This window comes from Pocillopora verrucosa, chromosome 6 (genome assembly GCF_036669915.1).
Source record: "Pocillopora verrucosa isolate sample1 chromosome 6, ASM3666991v2, whole genome shotgun sequence".
NCBI classification, from domain to species: Eukaryota; Metazoa; Cnidaria; class Anthozoa; order Scleractinia; family Pocilloporidae; genus Pocillopora; species Pocillopora verrucosa.
The window spans coordinates 4,929,718-4,946,090 of NC_089317.1; the positions used below are offsets into that span (position 1 = coordinate 4,929,718).

Sequence of the window (16,373 nt, forward strand, 5' to 3'; positions counted from 1 at the left end):
CCAACATTGGGGCATTTTCTGGACGAGACGATCAGTTAATAGCTTCATCAGAAGTATTTCTCCGCTGGCTGGTAATTACGAGGTCTTTACCAACGCAAGCCGGCGAGAGGTTTGGTTCTGGCTCGTGCCAAACCCCAGGCAAATCTCCTCCTGACTTGTCTCCTTCCCGCAGTCAGAGAAGAGCGCTTCCTGCAAGTTAATGAGGGTCTGTTCGGAAGCTAATCAGCTAGCACCAATAGTGACCTTTTTGACGGCATGGGCGGAAAGCTATTCTCAGATGTGATCTTTAGGGCAGAGAGAAACTTGTTTCACAAGTTCTACCATGTAAGTTAGAGTGAATATTGCGAGCATCATTTTTCAAATAATTTTATTATGTTTAATCTGGATTTCCTTAGCGTTATATGGGATCTGGAAATGACATCACACGTAACACGAAAAATTTCTTAAAATATCTGACTTTATAAGACAAAAGAAGTTGTTTCATCGCGCACACCACGCGACTACTCCTTCAACTGGCCACCATGAAGTTTTCCTAAAGCTGACGGTTCGAGCAAAAACCCTTCGTCAGAGCGAATTACGAAAGGGGCGAACACTCAGAGCGTCAGATTTAGAGATTGTTTATAGTGACCGATTTACATTAACAACTCAGTTGATAAAACCAGATTACGTTATGATATCCCCAGACGCAGTACCACAGTTTCTTTAGAAACGTGTCCCCTTTGCTCCTTTAACTGTTGTAGCTATTGTTCAGTTGTCAACATCACTGTTCACTACATTCTTTCTGTTCTAGAAGCAGGCGATATTATAAGACCAGAGTGATTTAGGAAGAATCTAAAACAAGCCCAGCACAAAATCTTTAGAGTTCCAGAGCCTCGACTTTAACTGCGGTCACGAAAACAAGACTGACCATTCACATCATAAGTCAGACTAGAGCAATTTTCCATTGAGTACCGCAAGAAATCTGGGATTGCTTTGTTTTTTCTTCATTTCGCTCTGTGATTAGTTTAGAAAACTCGCATCACTTTCTCAACCAATTCCGTGTGCAAAACTAAAACCAATCATGACTTGGTTGCTCGCGTTTTCCCGCGCTTTGGGCAGACTGCTTATTTTTTCCTTGAGTTCTCATTGGCTCTTAAATGCATTTTCGTTTTTCAGTGATTGACCATTGTTATTAATTTGGTTTTTATTCTATGACACTCTATCGAAAAGCGCGTTAAATTCAGCTTTTCCAGTGGTATCTGGAGGTTTCGTCCCATTGCAGGTTCGCTCTCAACCAGTTCGCCTCGACCTCGGAGAGTGGTGGTAGAGACGACCATGTTAATTTTGATGAGGCTAACTCATCGTCATAGGGGCGAACTTGCAGTGGGAAGAAGCTTCCATAAACCCTACCAGTTGGTGCTTAGGACCGAAATAGGCATTGATGACAAAGATGACAGGGCCCATTCATCTCTTGTTTCCTGTAAACTGATTGGTCAGTTTTGAGTACAGAACTCCTGTAATAGAAGTCGTACTGTGATAGAGAAGTTTTCATCTTCGAAAAACTGGAATGTAAGAACTTCAATATCAGCTTTAATTGTCTTCCTCGTATCCTTCTGTTTTCATGTCTGATATTCCAAGATCGTCTTCTTGTTCCTTTGTTCTTGGGTAATGAACGATTTCCAGTTCAGGGTCTGGATCTGGAGCATACAAATTCTGTAAAGAGGAAAGGGTTCTGTCTTGAGTCATGATGATAAAATCAAAAGACTTCTGTTTTCCACGACTTTTTTCCCCACAATTTGATTGAGACCAGTCAGCGGGAATACGTATTAACTTATGGAAACAGCTCCGCAAAAGTTATAATACTGCCAAGTTCTAGGGCTAGATGTTGAAAACTAACAAAGATATGAGTCTAAACACATCGCGGAGAGCAAAAAGTACCTCTGCACGTGAGTAACTTGCCTTTCTACTTCACCTCGTAGTTGCTTCCCCTTACTTGAGGCACAGGCCAGTGCGAGTCGGGCGCGAAGGAAGAAAAAGACTCGTTCCCTTGCGCATAACTCACACTCACGCTCATCTCGCGCATGACTCGCCTTGCAAGTTCGCCTCGCGCTTACTTCCACTTGTTTTAGGCGGAGAAAGTGTGTGTTAAGGGCGAAGGTAGTAGCGCAAAGTGAAAAAAAAACTTCTCCCATGGCTTACCACTCGCCTATCGAGTTCGCCTTGCACTGTTTCCACTTGCATGACGCGAAGAAAAGGGCGGGTCACGCTAATGGGTACGAGCGCGAAAAGAAAAGCCCTCTCGCGCGCGTGTAACTCGCCGTTCGAGTTCGCCTTGTGCTTGCCTCTACTCGCTTAAATATGCTGACTGAGGCTAAATTTTCAAAAATGGACAATATATTACTTACTCCATGGGCTTAAGAAAAATTACCTGAATATAGCTATTTCCAGCCGGGTCATCCAGTGTTATCAGAACATTCATTTCCTCGCCATTAATTACCTGCGCAATTAAATTGAGTAGAGCGGGCTTAAAATAGACACAAAGAAAGAGTCAGGAAAGAGTTGATGCACGCACGCATTGATGAAGTCTCCATAAAAGACTTGGGCAGGAAAGAAGAAACGAACGAGAAGATGGTGACGTTAGTAAAGGCAAAAGTAAAAGGGGAGGAAGGAGAGAAGAGGACTGGAGACTAGAAAGGAGAGGGAAAAGAACGAAAAGAGAGAGGAACCAGTTAGAAAAATCAGTAAAACGGGGAAGGTGGGTAACTTAGCCCTTCAGCTCCCGGAAGTGATTAACACGTAACTTCTCCTTCTAATATCCATACCCAATCCAGCAAATAGGTAATGAGAATATTCAAACTTATCAAGTGGAAGTTGCTATCTTGATCTAACACTAAATTCTCGTAACAAATTTACAAGGAAATGTATAGCAGCTAGAGGGGAGAATTAATGATCAGATCTTGGAAGTTGAACGGTTAAGGGATGAGATAACAACACAGGAAAGGGAAAAGGAAGAGGAGATAAGAGAGCAGGGGGGGGGGGGGAGGGGGGGTTGGGGAATAACAGTCTTTACCTTGTCCAAGTTGGTGATAAATGTTTTCATCTTTGCACTGAATTCAGCCGGGCTGTCTCCAAAGCCAAAAGGATTCAGCGACTTTAGCTGTTACAAGAGGAAAACAAATGAAGCGATCAGTTCTGACTGGTAGAAAACGATGCGTGGTGACCGGCTTAACCCCTGATTAATTAATTTACTTTCGCAATACTTCAGCATTTGGTCCAATTGTGTTCACCCGTACCCCGATCTCACGCGCGATATAAAATATATTTAATGTAAGATGAGTATCACGTACCTGGTCCTTGATATTACACAAAAGGCCCTCTAATGTCGTGAATCGTCCACCCAGTGTGCCGGCTGCGATGTGGAAATCCAATGATGGCATGTATACTTCACACGTTTCTGACTGCAATAAAGATAGACGTAAGATCACGGTGGAATCCGTTAAAACAGCCATCTCTCGGCAGACAAAAGGACAAAAGACGACTTTTCCAAAACAAAATCTGTCTTTAATATACTTAGTAAATACATTCCATGTTGCCGTGCGTCTGTTCTTGTAACAGATTGCAGTTGACATGAAAATAAGGTAAAAACAAAAAAGAATCACTCGAGGCGCAGCATATATAACTCGCCGTATTCTATAAAAAGCTTTTTTAAATCCTTACACCCTGACATCAATATGCATATTCTCCATACTGTTTTTTATACATTTCCTAAGGAGCTGACAAGGAGAATGTGTTTAACAATCAAGAGCTTCTTTAGTTGGTGATCAGTTCCTTTATTCTCCTGACTTAAATGTTTGATTCAGGGGTGATATGGTAAGGAGAAATCAGATGCCAGTCACTCTTAGGGGCTAAAGCGTTAAGCGAGCGGATTCTTCTATGAAACTTTTTTGCCACTTTTCCCTTCCGTCCTTTAAAATTTTCTTCAACAATTTTTATCTGTCATATCACCAGCACAAGCAAATTGCACTCCGGACAAGTTTCTCCTCCACCAAATCTCTATCGAAAAAACTAGCATGGAAGACTTTAACCAAGGAGATTGCCGAGGAAAATAAAAAATTGTTAAATCGCCAAGGAAAAGTTTAACATAAGCTATAATCCAGTTCTCGCGAGCATTCCGGAAAAATTTGTCATATTCTTCGCTGAAAATCGCCACGAAAAACTTAAAACCTCAGCTCCCGTTCTTACGATTTCAGAATAAGATTTTAGGATCCAATATTGCAAACAAAAGTTGAAGCTGTACCTTCAGCACATCTCTGTTGAGATCCAAAGGATCTGTTATCCTGAGAGTGAGTCTCGTTCCATGAGGTTCCATACCAGCTAAAACAAATATTGATCAGAAAGTTAAATTGACTGTAAACTGAGGACCAATTCATATTACGCCGTCAACAACGCTGGTTCAGAGAACACGCCTCGCTACTCGTCCCCAGTCCTTTCCCCACTCTTGACTATGAATGGGGGAGACACGAGAGGTGTGCGCGTACGCGGAGTAGATGTTATTGTCTTCTTCGTCGTGGCAGTGCTAGTCTCCGAGCCCCGCAGGCGCGCATTAAGCGTAAAAGAAGACTAAACGGGTCAGGCGAACCACAAACCGAAAAGCATATAGAAAAACGCAACTGCAACAACAGAAACGAACCAAGAACCAGTTACTTACCGCCAGACTTGACTTCATTTGACCTATGCCCGCAAGCATCGCAATTGGTCGCCATAATCACCACCTCTTTAAAATGCGGTATAGCTGACATACTAGTTAAGGTGAATCCGGTTTAATAAGTGATGGACAGTGAATAAAATTTCATGAACGGTGAACGTTGATGACTGTGCGTATATATTACGTAGGTACAACGGAAAAATCAAAGACAAAATGACAAAGAGACAGACGTAAGTACCAGCGCACGTACGTACGGACGGACAGACAAAAAAACACAGGGGCGTACGGACGCAGAGGGATACCCGTGGAGAGATCAACGAACGGAGAGACAAACGAGGGGACAGAATGACACACACACAGTCACACATTAATCGAGCAGTTGAGGTATGTAAACGAACTACCTTGATTTGAAAGTACTAACAATAGCATTAAACTGAAAACAAATAAAACGGCAGTAAGAAAAGAGGATACCAACAAGCTTCATTCTGGTTTCTGTAGGTGCATTACACGAAGGACAATTTGTTGGAAAATTTAACACCTGCAAAAAAAGCAACGAAAGAGGAGAGAGAAAGTTAACCTGGAAGCTAACGGACCTGACCTTCGTTGGTGCTTATTCCGGTAGAAATTAACGTCATTGTTCGTCCTATTGGGCTACTTAACCATACTGGGGCAACAGAACATGCAAAATATGTCACGGTATTACATTGTAAAACAGGGCACAAGGAACCGAAACAATTCTTACCTCGTCATTTACATTTGTTTGCTCTTCCTCTGTGTGTGGGAACGTGGAAAAGAACAGAGTCAAACTTTGCATACTAACAAATGATATCAAGGTGAATACTAATAAATGATATCAAGCTGTAAGAGAGAAACTGTTACATGATCATGTTCAGTTTTCAAGCTTTAATTTAAGATTGTCAAAACAACAAATCTGAAATGAGTTAACGACTCGTGCTCTGGAGGGGAGGAGAGCGATAAGTGGGGCACATTTAACTCTACGATACACGGTTGCTGAACAGTCGGGACACGCCTTTTTCCGCCCGCGAGAAGATTTGAGACGAGAAAGGAAGAGGCTGGTCGGAAGTCTGGCACTAATAATCAGTGTTAGACTGTTTACAGACCTTTCGCCAGCTCGCATCACTCATACTTTCCCAAGGGCAAAAAAACGCTGCTACCAAAGCCCTGATAATGAGGGCCTGCTCGCAAGTTGATAATCAGCAATTTTAGGGGTGGGAGGGTGGGGGAAATTCTCAAGGGACACACTCGCGACGCTCTTGCATTTATTTATGTTTCCTGCTCTGAGAACCTAACCTATTTCAATGACATGCTTAGGAATTATTTGTATGGGGGTAAGGCTACTCAATTTTACAACTGCTTCATTTAATATGCATTTCTCATGAGGCGGGAGAAGCTAAGCAAATAGAGAAGCGGTTTGTGACAGGTCTTACATAACACTCGCTTTTTTTTTCTAGTACAAAATAACCAACAGTCCAAATAAACAGAGGATTTTTGCACGGAATTCGCGCGTTATCTGTGCACTTCTACGTACAGTTGGATATCAATCTCCTGTGACTTTTCTACTGATATTTCTCAATGAAAACCTTGTTATCTGACCTTCTTCCTCTTCCTGTTTCTCCTCGGTTTGACTGGCTGGCTGAAGTCCTAGTTGGGCGTTCTGTTCTGCGTTTCTGCGATAATACACCATGGTCATCTGTGGATCTTCTTTAGGGGCATGTGGATTTTCGATGAAACTGTTGCCAGATGAATCATCCAGGTGAAGGGTGAACTTCCGGTTTCCATCGCGGCATTTTGTCAACTGCGCCACAAAATCATCAATTTTCACTGCATTGTCAGGATCCATGATCTGTTCACAATTCAAATGGAAATACAAAAATCAATCGGTGACTTGACGTACAGTAACAACTTATAATTATTGTATTGTACAACAGAACCCCACTGATTCGAACGCTGTTACCTCGAAACCCTAGTAGCTCGAAAGAGGTCCGATCTCTCTGGGAGATCAGCCAACTCAAACCCCTGCTAAAGCAAACCTCTTTTTCGGTTTCCTCTGAGAGTTCAAGTTAGCGGGGTGCTATTGTGTTTAGGAAAAAAAATTGGATCTACATCTACAAGGCAATGTTTCAGAGTGTTGTTTGATGTAGAGCAATAGATTTTCTCTCTTTGCTTCAACTTAACTACTGGTAGGCAGACCATGCTTCACACAATCTTTGCTTTTAAAGGCCAATAAAAACAGATTGTACATAAACATTGTGAATAAACATAGAGTTTAAAAACTCCTATCTGGCAGGAGGCAGACAAGTTTGCTGTATGGAGATTGCTGCCAAGGTGTTTATTGCAGGGCAATGGAAAACAAATCCAGCTAGTAGCAGGATGGAGGGCTTGAACCTAAAACCAACAGTGCCTTAACTACTTGGCCATACTCTGATTCACATGATTTGGATCATGTTAAGCTCAGTTTAATTTGCATCAAATTAATCCAGGTAAAGCCCACGATTACATGTATAGAATTGTCAATGATTTTATCAATAATTTACCCTCCTAACTGGCTGATCTTGCTCCAAAGCAGTGATGGCACGTCCTAAAAGTCCTTCGATGGTGGTAAGTTCTATGCAAAAAAAGAAAAATCAGTTCACAAGCAGACTTAGAGATTACAAAACAAAAGGGCAAGTCTGTACACTGCTTTCTGTCAATAGCCAGCTAATAAAAGCATTTAACATGTTTTGATAAGATCAGTAATCACAGCAAAGTTCATCTATAAAAAAAATGTAAAAATTAAATGTAACTTGAATCAAAGCTCAAATGGGAGAAAAAAAAAACCAGCCCCCCCTCAATTGGTAGAATAATTCTACTACAGTCTGTACCTCTTAAGTACTGCCTAAACAATTTCCAGCAAGTCACTGATTACACAGTTATAAAAAAAAATTAACAAAGGCAATGATATCATTGCTACCTCCTTTCTGGGAAAAAGCAGGACTCTCAAACTCCAACTCTGGAATGGTAAATGATGCAGAATCTGATTTGACTACCTGTCTGTTCAAATCCTGTTGACACAGAAATTAAAAAATACACACATTACTACTCAGTCAACTGACTATCTCGAAATCTAATGTACAGTACTGATAACTTATCATCACCTTTTACTGCAATACTAACAATACGCACATTTTGGGCAATGCTACATCTGCTATTCCATTAAAAGTATGTTCTTTAGGTGTACAATTAACTTTTAAAATATATTTTAGATGTGTGCTGCCTTTGGTTGTGTTGTGGAAAAAATTGACAAGCGCAAAGAGTGAGTGTCCACGAAAGAGTTTAAAGAGGTTCTAGAACCAGTTCCGAATTCTCAAAACCAGTTTTTCCTTTGTCTCAGATTATGGTTAATCCTTTAACCCCTGAGAATGATAAGCATCTAATTTCTCCCAACAGTACCAGCCTTGGATCAAATATTACGGTGGTAAGAATAAAGGAAATGATCAGAAACTTAACAAGCTTTTGGTTACCATCAAAACTGTATAGAGAGCAGTATGGATAACTTGTAGACTGATGTTAGGGTGTAAATTGCGAATTGTCACAGATCTGAGAAAAATTGAACTGAAGATCAAACTGATTTGCAAATTCTTCAACTAGTGAAAAATTTCACATAGTTTATAAGCTTAACCCTTTAACTCCCAAGATCTCATCAGTAATTCTCCTTACTGTCTGCCATATATTTCTTGTGATGTTAGTTTGGAGAATTTGGTATTGGATCAACTAATAATCCCCTTTTTAAGACTTTCCTTTATTCCCATCACTTATCTGCTTGATATTGTATTGATATTGTAAGGAGAAATTCTGTCTTGGTCACTTGTGGGAGTTAAAGGGTTAACCCCTGAGAGAGACTAACATCTAATTTCTCCTTAGAAAATCACCCCTGAATGAAACCATTAAGGTCATGAGAATAAAAGTAATGATCACCAACTAAAGAAACTCTTGATTTTCCAACAAATTCTCCTTGTCATCACCCTTGGAAATGTATAGAGAACAGTATGGAGAATATGCATACTGATGTTAGGGTGTAAAGTGTCAAGCAGATTTTTTGTTATCACTTTGGGTTTTCATTGGCTAATGTGAAAGTTAACTATTGTTCTGACTGTTCCCAGGGATGACTTTAGTTTTGGCCTTTTTTTAACTCTCAGTTGAAAACTGCTCTCAAGTCTGTACCTAGTCAATGGTTACAAGAAAATAAGTGGGTTCAAGAAAGTACAGGTAAGGTCTAATTTCTGGCCAGTGGAGACAACCAAAGAGGTGGGCAGGCACAAAATAACAAGGGTCTGTTTGTTTATGATGAGGACTGGTAATGAAAGACAGAAGATTTAAGAACTACAAAAAAAATTGAAAGGGTCTTCATTTTGTAGGAAGCCCTCCTCAAACTACAAAAGGAAGACCCTCACTAATTTGTTTTGTTCAACTATCAGAGAAACAAAGTTGGATCAATATCAGTATCTGGGTAACTGCCCACCTGCCCCTCCCTTAACTCAACAACAGTCAATTGACAACAAGTTAAGGTTAATGTTGGGTTAGGGGAGGGGAAGGTGGGCAGTTGCCCAGATACTGATATTGATCCACAAAGTCTTCATTTTCACAAGTTTGAGTTTTTGGTCTCTGGTCCTTGGTATGTGTTTTAAAGACATTCCATGGGTCAGGTAAAAAAAAATGAGGATAACTTTGCCTTTTCACCCACCCAATCATCCACTTGTCACTGCTTTTTGAGACCTTGGAGCTGACTACATTGACTATGTAGAACTTAATCTATTCACAACCCTTTAACTCCCAGATCAAATTTGTCATTCTCCTTACTGCCAACCATATAATTCTTATAATGTTAGTTCAGAGAATTTAGTATTGGATCAACTAGTTATCCCAAAATTGATATTTTTATTTATTCTCATCACTTATCTAGTTGATATTGAATTGATATTGTAAGGAGAAATTATGTCTTGGTCACTCATGGGAGTTAAAGGGTTAACTTGACAGATCACCTTTGGAGAGGACACCAACAGTTTAATGTTGCATCCCATATCTTGAATTCTTCCTGCAGACTGGATTTCATTGTTGGCGTAACCACAGTGAGGACATTCAAATGACATCAGAACAACTTCTCTAAAGAATGGTATTCTTGTGAGAAGTATTCGAGTTGTTCCCTAATGAAGATAGATTATTTTGCATCAGGACAATTGTAATTAAGAGATGGAGAAATGCTGATGAAAAGGGAGTGGTTTGGTTCACTCAATTCCAGTTATCAGCTCATATTCTGAGTTGTCTTAGGTAGAAATGCATTAGGCTAACTGTTGCAGAGCTGAAAACAAGGCTCCATATATCCAAATGTTCAGGATTGGTTATGGCCAGCTTGGGGCTAAGTGCATTGTTGGCTATTTATTTACCAGCTCATATCCAATGTGCAATGGAATAACTGTTGAATAAGTACACGTAATTGCTATCATCTCAAACTAGGCATATCTTTCACCACCCTTTTCCCTCTCCACCCACCCCCTCCCCCCACCCTGTCCCCATTATATTAAAATTTAGTCACTGTAGTAGGCTTGTAAGAGTTTATCACCTCAATTTTAAACACAGATGTTTGAACTCCAAACTCTCACACATCATTTCAGTCCAAGACTGCATGTATCATTTGGAGATGATTTCCTCCTTTTTTCTCACAATAAAGCGACAGTACTTCCAATTCTTAATGAGAAAACTAAAATGAAACTTAGATTACAAGCAAGATGACGGCAAATCAAGAACATCCACGTTTCACAAGCTAATTAGGAAACACTTTTTCAGTTATGTTTTCGAATCCTAGCATTGATCTTTGTTAACTCCCATATATCTCGCATTTTTAAAGGCAGAATTTTTACTGAGATCTAGCTTGTTAATCAATGAAGAGTGTGTACCTTAAAACAGAGCTGTACTGTACAAAATTTGATCAAAACTACGTAAAGGAGACAAACCAATTGTATACTAATCATACAGCGATAAATCAAATTTTAATGCTTTTGAAAGAAAACCATTTTAAGTTTTAACTGGTGAGTAAAATATATTAACCCTATTTTTATTTTATTTTATCTATTTCATTTTAGTGGAAATTTTTAGACTCACGTTTTCATGGCAATTCATGCACAAACTTTCCACTGCATTGGTTTGTGGTTCGTCATCTGCATCGATGTCTTTAAAAAGCAGTTCATTTGTTTTTTCTTCCATAATTTCAAACAAACATCTGTAAAATTTAAAGTACGACCCCCAAACTTTCTAAAAATTTCAACAACACTTGCAATAATCTCTGAAAGGTCGAGTACACGTTTTCTCGGCGATAATGTAGCTGCAGTGCCAATACTGCAGGCTCACTAAAACTAGACCTAGTCTCTCCCGTTCCAATGCGGACGCTAATATATCGAAGAGCCAATCAGAGCCTTACATCAGCATTTGCACATGGTTCACACGATCAAAGATGGGGAATGTACTCGCGGCTTCACCGTCAAAACCCTCATCTCCCAGCAATGTTGCATCGATGCCGCCGCCGCCACCGCTTACGGCAGCTCCCCCTGTTGAACCAAAGCCGCAGCCGGATGAAAAACCATCCAATAGCAACCCTGGAACGTATGAAGATCTACACAAGTCGTGTAAAGGTAGGGTAAAGATCGTCAGGCTTCGTAAAATTTCACCGGCTTCATGGCGCATTTGGATTGTCTGATTATGTAATTTATCGTAAATCTAGACTAGGCAATCTTAAAGCTTATTTATTCGTTTTTACATTCGTTTGTTTCCCGCGATTTCTATAGATTTTTCTGGGAGTTTGTGCAAGTTTGCTCTTAATATTCCTTACTACGTGGAAATTAGCGGTCAGAATGGATTTACAATCACAGCGATCTTTACTGAATTCTGTTTCACTAAAATCGAACATACTTTGCAAATGAGATATTTTGAAAAAATTGCTGTTTTACTCGCTCTAAACATTTAATGTTGAAGGGCATGAAGAATTTTCAGGTACACAAAAGTACATGGATTAAAAATTCCTACATAGTTTCGACAATGTCCTCACCCCACCCCCTTCCGTTCTTACCCCACCAGGAAGAGTAAGTAGAGTTCTTACTGAAACTGACCACACGAATATGTTTACAACACCACTTGATTGGCCAGTTTCAGTGGTCTCTGATTTACATTACATTCTGTGGTACCTAAACAAAAATATTACTATGGATATCAAGCTAAATGGTCAAATATACTGGATCCTCTGCCTCACCTACTATCATCTGCCACATGAAAGATTAACCCTTTAACTCCCATGAATGACAAAGACATAATTTTTCCTAACCATATTAATTCAAAATCAAGCAGACAAGTGGTGAGAGTAGAGAAAAATATCACCTAGGGGATTTTTAGATGATCCAATACTAACGTCTCCAAAACTAACGTTATAAGAATTGTATGGCAGAATGTGAGGAGAATTTCTTATGAGATCTTGCAAATGGAAAGGTTAGATGTGATTTTTCATCAAAGAAGAAATTAGAGGGAGACACTCCCTCTACAAAATTCTTAGAAAGCTTGGTGACCAAACTTAACCCTCCACTACGAAAATCTTCCTCTTGCATAACCCTTTACTCTCGAAATCTAGATTGAATTTCTCCTCCCTGTATGCAGTACATTTCTTATAGTTTTAGTTCTGAGAATTTTGTGATTAATCAGAATAATTTCCTTGTAGACATTTTCTTCCCCCTCACTGCATTTCATCCTGAAATTTTTCTTCATTTTGTTAGGAGCAATTATATTTTTGGTCCCTCCATTTCATAGTTTGAAATTACAGACTCATTTGAGTAACTTTGTTTTGAAAATACAACTGTACTAATGTGGTGTTGGCTTTCTTGATATCTGAACTTTCATTGTGATTTTCAGTGTGATCACAGTATTCTGAGTTTCTCAGGTTCTGTTTTGTAACTCAACAATGTCAATGATAAATCCATTGTAATTTCCAAAGTATTCACAGTATTCTTAGTTTCCCAGTTCATGTTTTTTAACTCAACATTGTCAATGATAAATCTTTTATTGTGCTAATTTATGTTCTTTCTAATTTGAATTTTTCAGACGTCTTCCCTCAGCCATTTGAGGGCTGTAAACTAGCTATCAATAAAGGCCTAAGCAATCACTTTCAAGTCAGCCACACCCTTCAGCTCAGTAGTATGGGACCAGGAGCATATCATTTTGGAGCCACCTATGTAGGAAATAAGCAGACAGGGCCTAATGAGGTGATGATGATGATGAAGGGCTAATAGAGAAACTTTCAATTGAGTGTTGAAAATAATCAGGGACTGTTTTTTTTTACTTTACTTTGCTCTGTGGTTGGTCCAGAAAACTTGCATCATCCTCTCAACTTATCAGATGCAAAACTAAAAACAACTGAAACCTGATCATTTGTATTTTCCCATGCTTTAATCCTTTAACCCCTAAGAGTGACTAACATCCAATTTCTCCTTACAATATCACCACTGAATTACACATTATTGTCATGAGAATAAAGGAAATGATCACCAACTAAAGAAGCTTTTGATTGTTAGAAAAATTCTCCTTGTCAGCATCTTAGCCAATGTACAGAGAACAGTATGGAGAATATGAATACTGATGTTCAGGTGTAAAGTGTGAAACAGATTTTTCATTGGTTAATGTTTAAGGTAACCATTGTTTTGACTGTTTGGAGGGATGACTTCAGTTTTGGCTTTTTTCAACACTCAGTTGAAAACTGCTCTTAAAAATGATTTTGCTAATGTTGATTTATTTCTCTGACTTTTTTTTTTTTTTTTTTTCAATAAGTTTGGTCTGAAACCTCTGTATTTCCTTTATTGGGTAACATTGATATGGGGTATGTGCTTTCTTGGGAGTTGAGGTAGCTTTGTATCGAGCATGCTGATCTTGATGGGGGAAGGTCTGGATTAAATCCCTGGCCATAAGGTGGTTTTCCCAGGAAAGTCACTTTACTGTAATAGTGTCTCTCTCCAACCAGGTATATAAAATGGTATTGGTTAACTTTCAGGGAAGCCCTATGAAATGCTGGGGGAGGCTACCTGCTATTGGACTAGTCTACCATCCCTTGACTTTTAATTCTATGGTTAAGGAGTTTAAATCCATACTTGAGACAAGTTACCCATCCAGCTGGAGTTAATATTAGTTTTCATTGCATGAAGCAACTAGGAGTCTTACTACTCCTCCTTCTCTCCCTGAATAGGATGCCAGTGTGTTGCAAGGTCCCCCCCCCCCCCCAAGCATTTCAAAAAACTTCCTCAACCCTTTAAACCCTGAGAGTGACCAGTGTCTAATTTATCTGTACAGTAATACTGCTAGATCATCATGAGAATAAAGGAAATGATCGTCAACCAAAGAAGCTTTGATCTTCAAATGAATTCTCCTTGTCAGTACCACTAGAAACATTATGGAAAAGAGTATGGAGAATATAGATACTGATGTTAGGGTGTAAAGGGTTAAAAATTTGCCACTACTTATTTATACTCCTGGGCGGAGAAAGACACTGTGTGAGTGAAGTGTTTGGATCAATATCAGTATCTGGGCAAATGCTTAGGGTTAGTTAGGGTTAATGTATGGTTAGGGGAGGGGTAGGTGGGCAGTTGCCCAGATACTGATATTGATCCAAGTGTGTTTCCCAAGAACAAAACACATTGACCTGACCAGGTTCAAACCTGGACCTTTCAAAATGCAGTCCAGTATACCAGCTATCAGGCCTCAGCATTGCACATCTTGTGTTTTGACTGTTAATAAATATCTCATACTTTTCTGTTCTGTTCATAATTTTAGGCATTTCCTGTGTTGCTTGGAGACATTGACACGAACGGTAGCCTTAATGCTCAAATGATCCATCAGTTTACCAACAGACTCAGAGGAAAAATGGTGATACAGGTAATCGTTTTGAACTTTCTTTCAATTTTTTAATAGATGTTAAAAAGCCATAACACAATCGAGCTAATCTTTAGAGTTACAGTCGCCATTAAACTCCACACCTTACAAGGTAGCAATAGAATTCCAAATACCCTCACGAAATATTGGCAAAGTTTCAAAAAAGACCCTACTTTTCAGATCAAGACAGTCGTTAACTGTTTTGTTGTATTAAAGTAGCTAGTGCTTGGGAAATAAGTAGCCAGCAAAAAAGGCAGCTATTGGTGCTTCTATAGTTAAGACTTTTTCCATAAGTGGTTGTATATGATGTAATAGCAACTGTGCCTGGGAAAGGGGCTGTAAGGCGAACCCCAAACAGAGGAGCCTGCTGTAGGCTAAATTATAGACTGCGGTTAGAGGTCTTATACAGTTTAGGCAGAGGTAGATTGACTTTCAACAAAACCCTAGAGAAAACCTCGTGTACTGACCTTCTCATCTGCTACGTGTATGTATGTATAAGAAAACGGAGATCAGCAACAATTTTTTCAGTTGGAGTGGCACTCAGAGTGTAAACAGTCACAGGTGAACAGTAATTAAATCAAAGGGACTTTTTCTTTTTTTTTTTTTGTGCAGACTCAAAAATCAGTTTGGGTTCTTGTCCAAAGTGATGCTGAATACCGTGGAGATGACTTCACCGCAAGTCTGACGGCTGGTAATGTAGATATACTCAATAGTTCTGGCATCCTTGTGGCTCATTATCTTCAACGGATGGCTCCACGTGTTGATGTAGGAGGAGAACTTCTCTACCACTATGGCTCTGGCCAGGAAGTGGCCATGATGTCCTGCGCGGGTCGATACACAGCAGATGATTGGATCGCCTCAGCGACAGTTGGTCAAACAGGATGGCATTTAAGTTACTGGCACAAGGGCAATGAGAATGTAAAGGTTGGCGTAGAGTATGAGTATAACACAAGGGCCCGCGATAGTTCGGTTAGCGCAGGGTATCTAATTGATGTACCCAAAGCTAATTTTACATTTCGCGGAATGCTGGATACAAATTGGACAGTGGCGGCTGTTATGGAAAAGAGACTTCCTCCATTGCCATTCACGTTTTTGTTGAGTGGTATGGTAAATCATACCAAGAATCAAGCGCGATTTGGGTTTGGTCTAAATATAGGTTGACTGTTGAGTTCAATGTCAGTATCTGAGTAGCTCTGTGCCTACCCCTCCCTCAGCCTAACAACATTCAACTGATACCAAGTTAGGGTTAATGTGGGACAAGGGGAGGGGTAGGTGAGTTGTTGCTTGGATATCGACATTGATACAAATATTGTTGCTAAGAGCAATGAGATTTTTTGTTATTACTTTTAACGGCTTTGTGTGGATCAATCAGATTGTGGAAGCAAACTCTCTCCAGATTTGGCTTTTTCAGTGCCTACAGCACTGTCACCTTGAAGACCAGCGGGCAGGGTGTTTTTATTTTACTGGGGACTGGAGTAGGAACTGTTTATAAATGGAATGGCGCATGTATAGATGAAAGATCCGATATATGTGTGGGGCAAGACTGAAATTCATGGTTGCAAAGAACAGATCTGAATGAATTGCTTTCTGATAATCTCTGAATTTCCTTCCTTCGGTGGAAGAGTACAGCTTGATTAGAAGCTTAATAAACAGCTCTCATGTGGTCTTTCTATATTTGAATGAGGTGTCACTTTTACTGATTTCCATCGGCTCCTTTGTCCTTTATGACTGTCTG

General features: G+C 39.7%; 2 protein-coding genes across 2 annotated transcripts; one reads left to right on the plus strand and one right to left on the minus strand.

Annotated features, from left to right (window-relative positions):
- Nucleotides 1-354: 354 nt before the first annotated feature.
- Nucleotides 355-11,047, minus strand: LOC131784743 (zinc finger protein ZPR1). The gene is made up of 13 exons (XM_059101566.2): nt 10,841-11,047; nt 9,724-9,885; nt 7,656-7,746; nt 7,240-7,310; nt 6,299-6,548; nt 5,427-5,455; nt 5,156-5,222; nt 4,688-4,771; nt 4,277-4,353; nt 3,327-3,437; nt 3,050-3,136; nt 2,408-2,476; nt 355-1,692 (listed from the first exon to the last, which is right to left on the minus strand). Exons 1-13 carry the CDS (start codon nt 10,940-10,942, stop codon nt 1,570-1,572), a joined length of 1,323 nt encoding a protein of 440 aa, XP_058957549.2. The 5' UTR covers nt 10,943-11,047; the 3' UTR covers nt 355-1,569.
- Nucleotides 11,048-11,173: 126 nt separating this feature from the next.
- LOC131784745 (mitochondrial import receptor subunit TOM40 homolog) lies at nt 11,174-16,318 on the plus strand. Its single transcript, XM_059101568.2, has 4 exons — nt 11,174-11,367; nt 12,821-12,981; nt 14,540-14,641; nt 15,251-16,318. The coding sequence occupies exons 1-4, from the start codon at nt 11,190-11,192 to the stop codon at nt 15,797-15,799; spliced, it is 990 nt and encodes a 329-aa protein (XP_058957551.1). The 5' UTR covers nt 11,174-11,189; the 3' UTR covers nt 15,800-16,318.
- Nucleotides 16,319-16,373: the final 55 nt, after the last annotated feature.

What these genes read in the sequence shown, in the direction of transcription:
- LOC131784743 (XM_059101566.2), bottom strand. Translation starts at nt 10,942, where the DNA reads ATGGAAGAAAAAACAAATGAACTGCTTTTTAAAGACATCGATGCAGAT. An exon ending in TGCTTTTTCCCAGAAAGGAG is followed by an intron (nt 7,311 to 7,655) that starts GTAGCAATGATA and finishes TTTTTTGCATAG; the next exon opens with AACTTACCACCATCGAAGGA. An exon ending in TTATCACCAACTTGGACAAG is followed by an intron (nt 2,477 to 3,049) that starts GTAAAGACTGTT and finishes TTAATTGCGCAG; the next exon opens with GTAATTAATGGCGAGGAAAT.
- LOC131784745 (XM_059101568.2), top strand. Translation starts at nt 11,190, where the DNA reads ATGGGGAATGTACTCGCGGCTTCACCGTCAAAACCCTCATCTCCCAGC. An exon ending in TCTACACAAGTCGTGTAAAG is followed by an intron (nt 11,368 to 12,820) that starts GTAGGGTAAAGA and finishes TGAATTTTTCAG; the next exon opens with ACGTCTTCCCTCAGCCATTT. An exon ending in AGCAGACAGGGCCTAATGAG is followed by an intron (nt 12,982 to 14,539) that starts GTGATGATGATG and finishes TCATAATTTTAG; the next exon opens with GCATTTCCTGTGTTGCTTGG.